A 13664-nucleotide genomic window follows, 5' to 3' on the forward strand; every position below is an offset into this window, starting at 1 on the left:
CAGGCCCTGCAGCCCCCAGGGTCCCGGAAAGCGACGGAAGATGGGAACACAGAGAGATCCGACTTCCCCACAGTCTCCGTTGTGTTGAGTACCAGCCCTGTTGCTGGGGGAAAGTGTTCCAAAGCATCCCAAAGTCTGTGCTTAGAAAAATCCCTATTTGGATTTCTTTTGAGAGCATGCTAGGCTGCAGAGGCCTCTAAGTCTGCATAGTGAATGGATTCCAGCAACTCACCAGTGAGCCAGAAAAAGAACCCAGCCAGGAAGCCAGGTCCGCCCCACTGGGTTTCAGAAGACCCTTCGGGTGCTTCCCAAGGGTTCAAGCTGGAATGGCCAGCCTCCAGGGTGGCCACTAACTTTACCCAGAGCCTAGTCAAGTCGCCGCCCAGCCTGTAGGGTTTTCAAACGCATGATGTCCTACCAATCACTCAAGAATCTACCTAGGCAGCACCCCAGCCTATAGGGAGTCTTCCATATTTCAGTCCTCTGCTGCCCCGGATTTTAATTACTATTTCAGAGGGACTAACAGCTTCTGCCAGTCCAGGGAACCTATACCCCTTTATGTCACACGTAACGAAAATGTGGCTGGAGATGATTCAAAAAGAGCTGCAGTAGTACCCCTGATCCAAAACGCGGTTGATATGACCTGGATTTGGCAGCAAGCAAGTAGCAGAGAGATGTTTGCCTGTGTTTTGCAGACTACCCAAAGGCATTCAATTGTGTGGGTCATAAAAAAAATCTGTGGATAGCATTGCTGAGAAAAGGAATTGCAGAGCACTTAATTGTGCTGGAGCAAAACATGTACACAGACCAAGAGGCAGTAGTCATTCGAATAGAGGGGGATGCGGTGTGGTGTCAATTCAGGAAAGGTGTGCAACAGGATTGCTTCTGTTCACCATGCGTGTTCAGTCTGCTTGCTGAGCAAGTAATGCCAGCAGCTGGACTCTAGAAGAAGAGCCCCGGGATCTGGAGTGTAGAAAGACTCCTTAACAACCCGCGACCCGCTTCAGGCAAGCTTGCTTGCTGAAAGCAGAGGATTGAAACACACACCAGGAAGCTCAAGTACTACAGCCTCCAGTTTGGATTACATCTCAACACCAAGAATATTAAGATGCTCACGCACAACTGGGCCAACAAGAAATATCCTGATAAACACAGAAAATACTGACCGTGTTAAGAATTATTTTACTTGGATCTATAGCCAACACCCGTGGACACAGCAGTCCAAAAATCAAAGGGCAAACTGCATGGGGGGAATCTGCTGCAAAAATCTCCTGAACGTGCTGGAAAGCAGGTATGCCACTTTGAGGACTAAGGTAAACCTGACCCAAGCCATGGTATCTTAATTTCCTCATATGGGTGCCAGGACAATGAATAAGGAAGAACCAAGCCCTGATGTCCCTGAACTGTGATGTTGGTGAAGAAAACTGAACTGCCAGGAAAAGAATGGATAAATATGCCCTGGAAAAACTACAGCCAGAATGCTCCTTAGAAGTGAGGCTGGTGAAACTCTGTCTCATGTACTTTGGACATAGGACCAGGAGAGGACATCATGCTCCTTAAAGTATCAGGTCAGCGAAACAGAGGAAGGTTCTCAATAAAGTGGATTGGCATAGTAGCTACAACTGTGGGCTCCAACAGGGCAACGGATATGAGGATGGGGCAGGACCAGGTAATATTTTCTGAACACACGTCACTGTGAGTCAGAATCAACTCGTTGGCACCAAACAAGTGCACCCCCTTGGGTCTCCAACGTCTTAGTATACCCTAGACACAGTCCCTCCTCCCTCCATATCCCTAGCCCTAGCCCTCTGAAGCAGGAAATGGGGACCACACACCCTCCCCGAGCTGTGAGCAAGCTCCCAGGGCCCTTTCTTTCAAAGCTAGGCGGGATGCATAGAATGCAAATGAACTCCATCTCAGCCGCCCCTTTCAAAGGCAAGTTGGAGGAAATAAGCCGACCTCAGAGTGGGACTCTAGGACGAGGGCTATTTCTTCTGTCCCTAGCAATCAGTCATCCCATGTTCCATCCCTGTTTTCCATGCCCAACCTGCCCAGGCCCAGCTACCTGCCCGACTTGGTGATGATCATCTCTGTGCCCAGCTCATGGAATTTGTCCCATAGCTCCTTGGTCTCCAGGCTGCAGGCAATTTTGGCCATTTCCTCACTGGGCATGATGGGCGTGGTGGGGATCAGAGGTTCCGTGCACAGAGAGGAGGAGGAGGGGCTGCTGCCGCCACCGCTGCTGCCACTCCCAAACTCCCCGTGGGCATCCAGGCTGGTCAGCTCACCCAAGGGCTGGCTGCAAGATGATTTCTCCACAAATTGCTCTGGTGGCAAAGAGAATGGAGCAGGACAGTTGGCACAGTCGAGCAAGGAGATGTTCGGGAAGGAGAAAGGCACAATTAAAACGAGCAACTGGATTTGGTTTTTAAAAAGTTAAACTGGGGAACTCCAGAAGAACTGAGATGACCCATTAGGATGTAGAAACTGCCTGCAACTCCCAATGGATGGCACCCACCAGTGCACACTCACTGAACCTAGTGAGTAAAGGCTGGCTGGAGCCTTGGCTTGCCACTGGTACTGAAATGCACACTGGGAACTTGGGGGTGTAGAAACGGAAATACAGTGACCAGGGAAGGCTAAACGGCAAGATCCCTCTAAGTCCTCACAAATTCTAGACTTCGCAAGTTGTGGAAGTTCTGCTGCCTTGACCACTCCAAGCTCAAACTCACTGCCATTCCAACTCATAGAGGCCTCCAGGAAAGGGTAGAACTGACGGGGTTCCCAAGTCTCTAACTCTTCACTGCAGGAGAAAGCCTCCTCTTTCTCCCGAGGAGCAGCCAGCGGTTTTGAAGTCAGGTCCGCTTGTGGTTAGCAGCCCAACATGTCACCCAGGCTCCCACATGGAAACCAAAGGGGTGAAGAGAGGACCACCTCCCTTTCTTTGGGAAGAACTTCTCCATTCCCTCCTCAAACCCTCTTTTCAGAAAACGGAATGAAACGGGGGCAGGGAAATGGAAGACACTGAGAGTGACAGTCTCGGAAAGACACAGGGACAGTTTTACCCTCTCCCATAAAGGCCTGGACCCCACAGTTGCAAGTTTTGAGTTTGCTGGTATGGTAAAAAAAAAAAAAAAAAAGAAAAGAAAGAAAAAAAAGATGTCAGTCACATCCTAGGCATAGTCAGATTCAAGCATTTTCTACAATATGCCTCCCATCCTGAGAGCTTACAACTTGCTTAATCACATAAACAGGCTTGGAGTAAACGCTTGAGGGGTTATGTGTATAAACCCCTGTCTTTAAACCACCCCCTCTCCAAAAAAAGGTCCTGGGAGTGAAGAAAACAGCCCCAACCCATCCAAGCAAACAGCGAACAGCGTGTTAATAAAATGGGAACGCTGTTTTGCCAGTTACCATCAGCTGAAATACTGCTTGCTGCCTGTGGACCAAACATTCTTCCCTACAGCTGATAAGGGCCCCGGCCTACAGCAGTCACTTTGATGAACCACAGGGGAACTTTTGTAATGGTCCCTCAAAAAAGAAACTCCTTGAATCTGCAATGAGAAGCTGATCTCCACACAATTCTCAAGTGCCTCCGAAGTTCTGACTGTATGCTTACACAGGCACATGAGGTGCACGGACATAGGGAATGTGTGTACATCATTCACGCATCATATAAAATGATAACGGAATCAAATTAATATTCTTATCCTCTCTTTTGAATCAAGAGAAAGGGAAACAAGCGATCATCTTAATTTGTACGGATAGTTCCTAAAACACATTGACATGGTATCTTTGGGTTTGTTTGTTTGTTTATATTTTTGTAAGTATCAAGCAGTCCTAGTTTGTTTTTTTCCTTATTTTTTCAACTGTTGTAAAAGGCAAGCTCCCTATGTCAGGACAGACAAGGTTCTCAGGGTTGGGGCATGGAGGAGGAAGGAAATTATATATAAGGGCTGTCAGGGTCGGAGGCAATTCCTTCAAAAGGAATTCGTACTCCAAATGAGTACTGTTGGGAGAAAGAGGAGACTTCTTGCTCTCCTGAAAAGGGCCACAGGAGCACTGGTGTGGTGGTGCGGGCTCATGTTGGGCTGTGACCCTCATGGTCTACAATGTGAAATCACCAGCAACCCTGCTGGAGAAAGACTGGGCTTCCTACTCCAGGAAACAGTTGCAATCTCAGACACCCAGCGGGGTCACTGAGGCAGCCTTGACCAATGACAAGGAGTTTTTTGGTTTAAAAAGGGTTACTCCTGGAGACTCATGAGGGTGGGAGGCGTGGAGTGGGAGGCTTATTTCTACCCTGTCCTACAGGGTCACTATGAGTTGGCATCAATACAATGGCTGTGAATTTTGAGTTTTTACCCTTAGGGCACCGTGGACCTAAGCCGGTCCACCGTGTATTTCAAAGTACTACATTCTCTTAAAATAATCACTGGGTGCTTCTACAGTGAATACCTGTGCTCTGTTGACCTGCATGAGGGACAAGAATGTTTTCTAGTTTTCTAGAACACCCCTCAAAATTCCAGGAAGGAGTGTATTATGAGCTGTCAACTGCTTTTTGGTTTAAAATATAGTAGAAAGTGGTCTTTTCAGGGGAAAAAATAGGGAAGGAAACAAAGTAGAAATGGTAGTTATACTGCAAATGGTTTTCCAATCTGCTTTCTGTACTTCAGTCAGGAACTTTAATGCAAGCTATGCTTTTCGGGCTAGACACTGAGCTGAAATGGAGTGGGGTGGGGGTGGTGGTTTATAAAGAAATGGTAAAAGCTGGGAAATCTCTGCAACTTAATTTTGAAATTGGTAGCTAATTTATATCTAAACACTTGAGGTTTGAATGGTTATTTCCATTTTAATGGCAGCTTCAGCTTTAAACGGTGTAGGTGGGAAGAACCAGGGACAAGGAATAAAAATCTAGCTAGAGAGACTTTTGAACATGATTCTCCTGCTCCTCTTCCTTGGTTTCAGTTTCAGCTCTCTGTTCTCCCGGCTCAGGCCCCATATTGTCTTCTTCTCACTATTCTTATCATATTATCTTGGATACATTTAATGTGTTGTGAAGATAGAAGAAAGGAAGGAGAAGTCAGAGTGTTAAAAAAGGAACCAAATGCTTTCAATGAACAATTAGTGATGTGTCCTGGCCTATTTCCTAGGTCTTCAAAAGGCAATGATGAAAATGCTTAGTTCGAAAAGATACTTTCTTCTCCCTCACGTGCAAACGGAAGTCTTTCTTTCTTTTTAAGCACTTTTCTTCGGGAGTTTCTTCTCACAGGATTCACTTGTGCTGAGGGGAACATGATCTGTCTTCTCCATTTACTCTTCTATAAATGGCAAAAGTTGCTAAAGAAACAGTGTAAGTAAAAGTTGAGGAATCTGGGAAACGGTTACTGGCTAGTGTTTTGGCCAACCTCAACTGAAAATGGTGGCAGTTATAAAACGATGTCTTACTGACAAGCTTGGGGCTTCTGGGCCACAAAGGGTGCATGGCAGAAAACTGGCTTATTCAACAGGACCTCCTTCCCAGGCTCGTCAGAAGGACTCTTCAGTCTATTCAAGTCCAGGGGGAAATACAAGGTAAACGGATGTGCGTGCATGCGCGTGTGTGTTTGTGTGTGTGTGATCTCTTAGATCTTTTTAGTTTCAAATACACACCCTGTATATAACTTGTAGAGTTTTCAACCGTATTTCATTATTATATGTCGCAGGACCAAGTCAACAGCGTTCCATACACGTATGCATATCACAGGTCGTAAGTGCGACTTGGTAGGAAGATTCTGAACAAAATGGTAGAGGCCCCCAAACGCTATGTGCTATCAGTAGTATAACACACCAAAGCATCAGACCACTGCCACCATCCCGGCGAGAAAAAAGAAAACATCGCCCGCTCTCGAACGTGGTCAGAGGACCTGTCGCTGGCCCGCAGCGCCGGGGAAAGTGACCACCCTCGCCGCCAACCTGTTAGCTTCCCGAGGCCAAGGGACCGGACAGCGGGACGCCTACAGTCCCGGCCAGTGCCCTCCGCGGGCGGCCCGGCGGTCCAGCCCGACTTACCCAGCGGTTTGATGGTGTTCTCCGTGACCTCCTTCTCCTTGGAGCCGCCGCTCGACATGAGCGCAGCGATGGAGAAGGCGTTGGCCCGGGACGAGAGCTGAGGCTTGGGCGACGCGGTGAACTCCATGGCCCCCAGCGCGGGGTGCTGGCCAGGGACTGGGCCTGCCGAGTCCAGACACCCCACCGGAGACAAAGACCCGCAACAGCGCCCGAAGTTCCCCAGTGAGAGTCACGGTGCAGATCGGGGGGCACTTCGGACGGGTCAGTTCCAATCTCCCAAGGGCTCCCCACCAGTCTCTCCGCCCGGGACCACCAGGCCCGAGAGCCGCCGGTACTTGGAGACTCGCGCGGAGAGTAAGTCAGTTAACCAACCCGGGGTCCGCCAGACGCACAAGCACCAGGGCGCTTGTCTCGACTGGAGGCTGCGCTACTCCAAGCCGGAGACGCGGCCGCGCCAAGTCCGGGGGTCCCGGAGCACCCACCCCCTCCGGCTGCCTTCCTCCCTCCCCCGCTGGCGACGGCGGGAGCGGCTGGGGCTGCAGGGAGGCGGCTACCAGCGAGCGCGTTGCCGGGGGGCGTGCGGAGCGGGCGCGGCGCCGAGGACACTGCGCCCGGGCGCTCGCAGTCCTGCGCCTTAATTTGCTGGCCGAGGCGAGGCCCGGCGCCCCGCAGCCAGTCAGAGGCGCCCGACGTCACCGCTTCCGGATACTGCCACCGGGGGCGGGGCCGCCCGAGGGCTGGGCCCGGGAGGGTGCGCCGGGGGCGCGGCGCCCGCGTGGCCTCCCGCCGCGATCGCGCGGGAGCCCGCCCCCTGCCCCCCACTCCGGGAAAGGGGGTACCACACCCTGGGCCGGCCCAGATGGCGCGGAGGTCACCCGCCTGGTCTGGCAGTCGCGGGGCACAGGGCTGAGCGCGCTATCCGGTGAGAGCACCTTTGGCAGGTCTAGGAACCCGGCGCCCCGGCGAGGGAAGCTAGACCAGAGGAAGCCTGGAACCTCGGCATCCTCCATCCTCTTCCTCGCTCACGCGCGAAGTTTCAAAAGTTGAGAAACGCGAAGAACAGCGGGAAGCCTTGCCGCAAAGCCTCGCCGCCGGCGCGCCGAGCCCTGCACTGCTAGATTGGTCCCATGAGCGGGCACTGTGAGAACTGTGACCCCCGCGCCAGTGGGACCCCTAAGTCTGTCCATTTGCTTAGCCATCTGACTGTCTATAAGGTTGGAAAGACGAAACCGGCAAAAGATATTCTACGGGGAGAGCTGCGAGCATTTGGCCAAGGCCAGGGTGTTGCACTGAGAACCGCGGCTTCTGTAGCGCAGGAGAGCGCCTTTCCTTTGAGAAAGTTGAGGGAGGGAGAGAGGGAAAGGGAGAGAGCGAGAGATCTGCGTCAAAAGGGAAAGCAAGGAACCGGGAAGGGTGCAAGGGGCTCTCCTTTAGCGGGGATCATAGCAAGCATAGTGGGAGAATGCGCGCCTCACCATGCCTGGGCGCACCTCAAACCCTTCAGGCTCTGCAAACTTGGCTGTGACCAGGGCTTCCCAAGAGTTTGTGGGGCATCCTTTAGACCAGCTTGAGCCTGAATAACTCAAATTCTCTGAATTCGCAGGGTAATCCGCTTCACTTGTAGCCATGTAAACGCAGGCTGACACCCACTCAAGCTGTACATGTAAATATTTGAGCTCCATTCCAGCCAGTTGGTCTGGCGATTAGGATCCTCTTGGTGGGTCTTTAAACAAAAAACACCCAAAACACAAAAACGCCTACTCATTTCCCACTAGCCCTTCTCTCCCTCTATTATTATTTTCTCACCCCATCCAGTTCCTGAAATAAACGCATATTTTAAAAACAGAAAGTCAAAATAGCTGTTGAGCATATTTTAAGTACGAAACACAAGGACATGTAGGACAGTCGTGCTATAAGCCTGTCTTGTCATCTTGTAGGACAGATGCCAAGTGGCAAAGTAGTTAGGGGTTGTGGGAAGACTGGCGGTTGTAAACCGCCAACCCACTCTTGGGGAGAAAGATCTAGCACTCTGCTTCTAATAATAATAATAATGATGATGATAATAATAATTGCAGCCTTGGAAATCGTGTGGTACACTTCTACTCTGTCCTATAGAGTTACTATGAGTCTGGATAGACTTAGCTGCAGTGGGTTGAGGTATGACTGTTTAGTCATTGTGTGTCAAAAGTTTCCAACAAGATTCTGCCTGAAAACGACTGAGAAACTAATTCTACTATTAATCGCCAAGTGCAAAAGGCACATTGTCTGGAAGGGCAAAATGCATAGCATAAATGTTTTGGGGAAAATTCATTGAAACTTTGACATTAAGTGCTGAAAGTAGTTTACGCTGGAGTCTACGTAAAGGCTATTGGCTATTTCGGTGAAAACAGGGTTCTCCCAGACCAAAGCAGTGCCCTCTTCCTCCCAGGCCACTAGGGAACTTGGAGGGTAAGCACTTCAGACCTCATCTTTGGTCACACCCAGACCCTGCAGCTGCGATTGTTCACCAAGGTCCATAGGAGAGGAGTTAGGACTTTAAACAGAAAGAAGGCTTTCAAATTAAACTGCAGCAAAAATAGAGATGTGTTTGAGAAGCTTTCTGTTCTTGAACCATTGATCCTTTAGCAATTATTCCAGTCCTCTGTCCAAACACACCTCCTCACTGTCATTACCCAGATCTTATTTAGATAGTAGGGAACACCTGGTTGCTTTCCTGTCTCAGATGCTTAGAGTTTGACCTGAAAAGATTTCAGTCAAGAGGGTGTTTCTTTGCATTCAGCCTTTTTCTTATTTGTGGCTTGGGCTTGTCCATGTTAACTTACACCTTGCTATGTGTTTCAGCAAGTCTTGTTCTCCTGAGTTAGTTTTCAAAAACTTTCCACGGAATGCATTTTATCTCAACTAAAAAACAACATCCACAACCTTGTCACGGAATTTCCACACAGGGGGAATAAAAGAAAGCACAAGATGTACCATAATACGTTTCAGCCCGGTATTTTGAATAATTTCATGCGAGGAACATCCTTAAAAAACTCGAGGGCGCAAAAGAAAGGTTCAACTGTTCCCAATCCGTTTCCAACCACCTCTTCAAGCGTTCTAAGTCCGGTTCTGGGTCTCTTGTGGGCAGAGGGACCTACCCATCCCAGGGAGGGTGAACTAGAAGCAAGGAATACTGAATGATCGCAGGAGCGAGCGGCAAGCCAGAGCAATGCAAAGACCCTTCAAAACAAATCCTGGGCGCCAAAGGTGAGCCATTTGGGGATCCCTAACAAGCGATGCATCTTTCTGGTGTTGAAACCGAGGCAGTAAAACGTGTGCTACTACATCATTACCGGGGGCACACGGTCCCTCCTCTTAGATTTATTGCCTTTGCAAATCAATATGGTGCTATAAAAACGGGGAACTAGAGCTTCACCGCCGAGCGAGAGGTGCTGTCCAGCGGCGACCCGGAGGCCTCCTGAAGCCAATAGCCTGGCGTTCTGAGGTCTGGTCGAAACCCCACTTTTAGCGCGGATTAACTGCATAGTTGGAACAAAGAGATTGTATCCCTTGAGGCCTTTCCCGACCGGCTGCAGGCGCGCGCGTTGCTCCCGGGGCTGAACAGTGCTTTGGCCTTGGAGAAGGTTTTGAGTCCTGACTTTAGCTCGCATCAGCCCAGCGATTTTGTGTAAATTGCCTAATAACTTCTCAAAGCCTCAGTTTCATCATCTATTAAAATGAAGTCAATAAGTGCGTCCTACTTGAATGATGACTCTGGATTCATGCGATAATGTGCTTAAAGCGCCTGGCATATAGCACCCGCTACTCCAACATTGGTACCAGCAAAAGAACAGAATTTTGTTTTATTTAACGATTGCACTTCAGATTCAAGATCTCACAGTCGTTCGAGTATGTTTCACGTGTTCCCGAACCAATGTACTGTGTAGATAATTTGGGAACATATGCGAAGGATTGGGGACGGGGTGGTGTCACATGGTGGAATTGGACCATTATTTCCATCCTGTTAAAATGAGGAATTTAGGAACGTACATTTTGTTTTTAGGTTCCAATTTGGTTCTATGGAGTTTGATGGCACCGAAGACTGGGAAGATGTTGTCTCTCTAATCATGATTCCCTTCCAAAGTCCCATCGCAGGTCTCCGGAGTTCCAAAGTTCCTAAGTTCTTGAGAACTGTCGGGGAAGCAAAAGGTCTCCTGCGTTGAGCCAATCAATGGGCGCCCGCTTAACGAACGCTGGAGTCGAAGCCTGAGCTGAGAGCCGCGGGCCCGGCTCCCGGCGGGCCTGGCCCGCTAGCTGGAGACACCAGGGACGCCCGATCCCTTTCACTGCCCACAGACGGCAAGAGGCGCGGCCCGATGTCAACCTGGGAGAAGCGGAGAAAGAAGACCCGCTTCTCAGCATGCGGGTGGCTCCCTAGACTTCCGAAACGCCCAGCGCCGCTTGCAATGCGCTTCCCATGCTCTCTCGCTCGTTTTGGCAGGCCATTTAAGAACTGCAACGGACCTCTGTGCCTGGGGATTCCTCGTTGAGTTTACTGAACAACAAGGGAGCCCAAAGCCTTGTGAGAAGGGCAGCCGCTGTCCCCGGGAAGCCGCTCGGACGCGTCTGCAGGGCTCAGCGAGGTCGGCGCGCGGACTCGCGCCTGGCAGGGAGCGCGCGGCGCGGCCGCGGACTTGCCCAGCCGCTAGAGCGCGGGTCCGAGAGCCTCCGCTGAGAGGCACCCCGCTTCCAGAGTCAGGCCCTCCCAAGTCCCGAACCGCAGGTCTCTGGCCACCCCGGGTCCCAAGACGCGCCCTCACCGAGCGGGTTGCTGGAGGGCGCGGCTGGAGCGGGTCACTAGATGTGTCGGGGTGGCGTGAGCGCTTGGGGCCTGAGCTCTCAGACCCGCGCCCAGCAGGGGGGCCACGAACAAAGTCTCCTGGGCCTAAACGGGGATCAAGGGCCCTTGTGGCCCAGCCCGAGGTGACGGCAACTTCAGCCTCTGGCTTCCCGCTGCCGGCACCTGTGGATGCGTTCGGGTTCTGCCGGCCTTTAAACGTGCCGATATGAGACCCCTGAGGTCACCAGCACGAAATGCCCGGGCCGTCTCCTGCTCGCTTTCCCCGGGCACCGCGACCTCCCGAGTCTGGCAGATCCCTTTGCTCTCGCCTGAGGGAGGTCAGGCGCTGGGCTTTAAGGCCAGCGATTTTCCCAGTCCTTCTCGCTGCCACACGTTCTCAGTTCGATCCCCACCCGCCCCTGACTGCAGAGACCCGCCCTAGGTAAACCAGGCCTCCACGTAACCGGGAGAGAACCCTATCACTACATGTTGGGTGGAAAACCAGCGATTTGATCCCAAGAATTGCAAAGAAAGACGCTTTCCGACCCTGTCTCTGGTCACAGAACCTACAATCCACACTTTGCCTCCAGCCCTCTAACCTCTTTTCTCTGTCCCTTTTTCCTTCTCAGCCTCCTGCTCCTCCTCCTCCTCCTCCACCTCTCCTCTTCCCCACAGCCCTCACCATCTCCAGTCCGCTGGGGGATTCTGCCCTTATTGAAAAGGTATATGTTTTGGTACATCATGGATTTTTGAATGAGTTTAAAAAACCACTACGTTAAAATATGATTTTCCTAATTATGGAGTGCTTCTGGCATCTCCTAAAATTTTGGGTTCACACCCTAGGCCCACCCTGTCAGGAAGCTTAACTATTTGCTTAGAAATCAAATTTTTGCAAGCTGCAAAGTGGGGATTCCACTGTAGATCTCTGGCTACAAAGCATGGCTTCCTTTGGGCTTCAGGACTTATGGGTTGGAGTATACACGGTAGGAAGACAAGGGGACAGATGTCCTGTTTCCAGGATGAAGGTTGTCCTAGTGGAATAGCTATGGAAATGATATGCGGGTAAGTAGTCTGGGCGCACTTTCTCCGTGTGTGTGAAATGAGACTACATTGTAGACAAGCAACCGTGACTCTTTCAAAAAATAGCTCCAGTTTTAAGGACACCACCCAATTAAATTAAGAGCAATTGCAGCATTTTGGAAGGTGATTCAGCCTCCCACCAACCAACTTTGAATGCTCTCCTCTGGAGATTGCTGGAGCGTCGCCATACATCTTCCAGCCATTTCCTGCCTCCTTCCTTCAGAACTCGGAGTCAGCTCTTTTGGTAGACAACCTATCCAAGTCCTTGTAAGGAGATTTGAGGAAACAGTGGGAATGACCTAGACAGGAAGTAGCCCTACAGTCCCTGCCACCAACCTCAGTTCCCCTCAGAAGCCTTTGACTACAGAAAGTCTTAGTTCCTGCAGTGGGCAAATTATGTTTCCAGAGGGGCTTGAATGTCTATTTCCAAATGCAAGCATGCCCCAAGCAACTTGAAGCATGTATTATGGAAGGTGGCAAATATATAGGTATGCCTCTAATGAAAGACAAAAAAGCAGAGCATTTGCTCATTTATTAAATATTACTCTGTGCGGTGCGCCAGAAAGGCGACGGAGACCCCAAATTCCTGCCTCCTGCAACTTGCAGTCTGATCACAAACACCAGGAAGAGAAAATGTGATCCAGACTTGAGGAAAGATGGTACGAAATCTAGCATTCCGTTTATATGTGCTCTGAATTCATTCTGGGCCAGGCGCTGGCTTGTCGGTGGGAGTGGGCTGGATCATTTGAATATGATCACTGATATAAAGGTTCCAAGTCCAGCTGGGGAGATTAATTAAAAAGTCAGTGGAAAACATACATTTGGATGCATCTTCCCTCCCTCCCCCCATATTTAGCTGATAGCCGTGGAGTGGTGGGTGGTGGGTTGTTCATTCTGCTTCTCACCCACCACAGCCAGCATCAGCGGTTGGAACCCACTAGCTCCCAGAAGGAGGAAGATGAGACTTTCTGCTGCCATGAAGATGGACAGCCCGAGAAACCCAGAGAGGCAGTTCCACTCTCTGTTCCTTAGGGCCCCTCTAAATCAGAGTCTATCCCATGGCAGTGACAGATGATAACACCTACATTAAGGGAGCTGATGGGAAAAGTAAATGAAGAAATGTCCACATAAAAGTAAAAAACTTCACAAGTGTTGACATGGCTAACTCAGAAACTTGGCAAACTCAGAAACTTGGTTAAACTCTTCTTTTTGACATAGGGATCAGAGCAAGATCCTCAATTGCTGCCTGGGGAGAGTTCTGGGTTCCACTGGGGCTCTGCAGCTGGATCGAAACCAGGGAGGCTAGATGCAGAAGCACAGGCTGAAAGGCTGAAAGGCTCAGAGTTTCCCTAGACAGTAAGGCATTAGATTCACAGTGGGCTTGGTTGTTTGGATTTCCTTCTATTAATTCATGTACTTTGAAAGGGGCTTCGTTAGCCCTTTGCAAGTTCTAGATTTTCAAATGCCTCACAGATAGCATCTATGGCACCCTTCATATTTGCCACGCACTGTCCTAGGAGCTTGTCGTGACACCTTAATGTTGACGAGAATCTGGGGCAGGCGGCAGTATTACATGCATTTTAAAGTTTCAGAAAACAAGTCTCCGGAGGCTACGCTCCTTTGCTTAAGGTGTAGGGGGAGTTTTTGAATGCAACAGGAGTACTCTGCCCTTGTCCGTGTGACGCAGATCTGTTCCGCCCCATGTCATTTCAAT

At 50.4% G+C, this 13664-nt stretch overlaps 1 protein-coding gene and 1 long non-coding RNA gene across 6 annotated transcripts in view; one reads left to right on the plus strand and one right to left on the minus strand.

The window, feature by feature from the left end:
• The window catches only part of TBX20 (T-box transcription factor 20), a 165211-nt gene extending 158701 nt beyond the window's left edge, over positions 1–6510 (minus strand). For 2 of the 5 annotated variants that reach the window (XM_045286325.1, XM_045286324.1), the window contains exons 1-2: positions 6052–6510; positions 2066–2327 (exon numbers count right to left, since the gene is read on the minus strand). In XM_045286325.1, the coding sequence (XP_045142260.1) occupies positions 2066–2327; positions 6052–6178 (389 nt within the window). In that variant the 5' untranslated portion in view covers positions 6179–6510. The remainder of the gene's footprint in view (positions 1–2065; positions 2328–6051) is intronic. The other 3 variants (XM_045286326.1, XM_045286327.1, XM_004708017.3) reach the window with 3 other exon arrangements.
• Positions 6511–11502: 4992 nt separating this feature from the next.
• The window catches only part of LOC123521253, a 31806-nt gene continuing 29644 nt past the window's right edge, over positions 11503–13664 (plus strand). The window contains exon 1 of the long non-coding RNA XR_006679722.1: positions 11503–11592. This is a non-coding gene — a long non-coding RNA (uncharacterized LOC123521253). The remainder of the gene's footprint in view (positions 11593–13664) is intronic.

Source organism: Echinops telfairi, unplaced genomic scaffold (genome assembly GCF_000313985.2).
Source record: "Echinops telfairi isolate 266 unplaced genomic scaffold, ASM31398v2 ScPeMD7_7;HRSCAF=31, whole genome shotgun sequence".
In the NCBI taxonomy this organism is placed as follows: domain Eukaryota; kingdom Metazoa; phylum Chordata; class Mammalia; order Afrosoricida; family Tenrecidae; genus Echinops; species Echinops telfairi.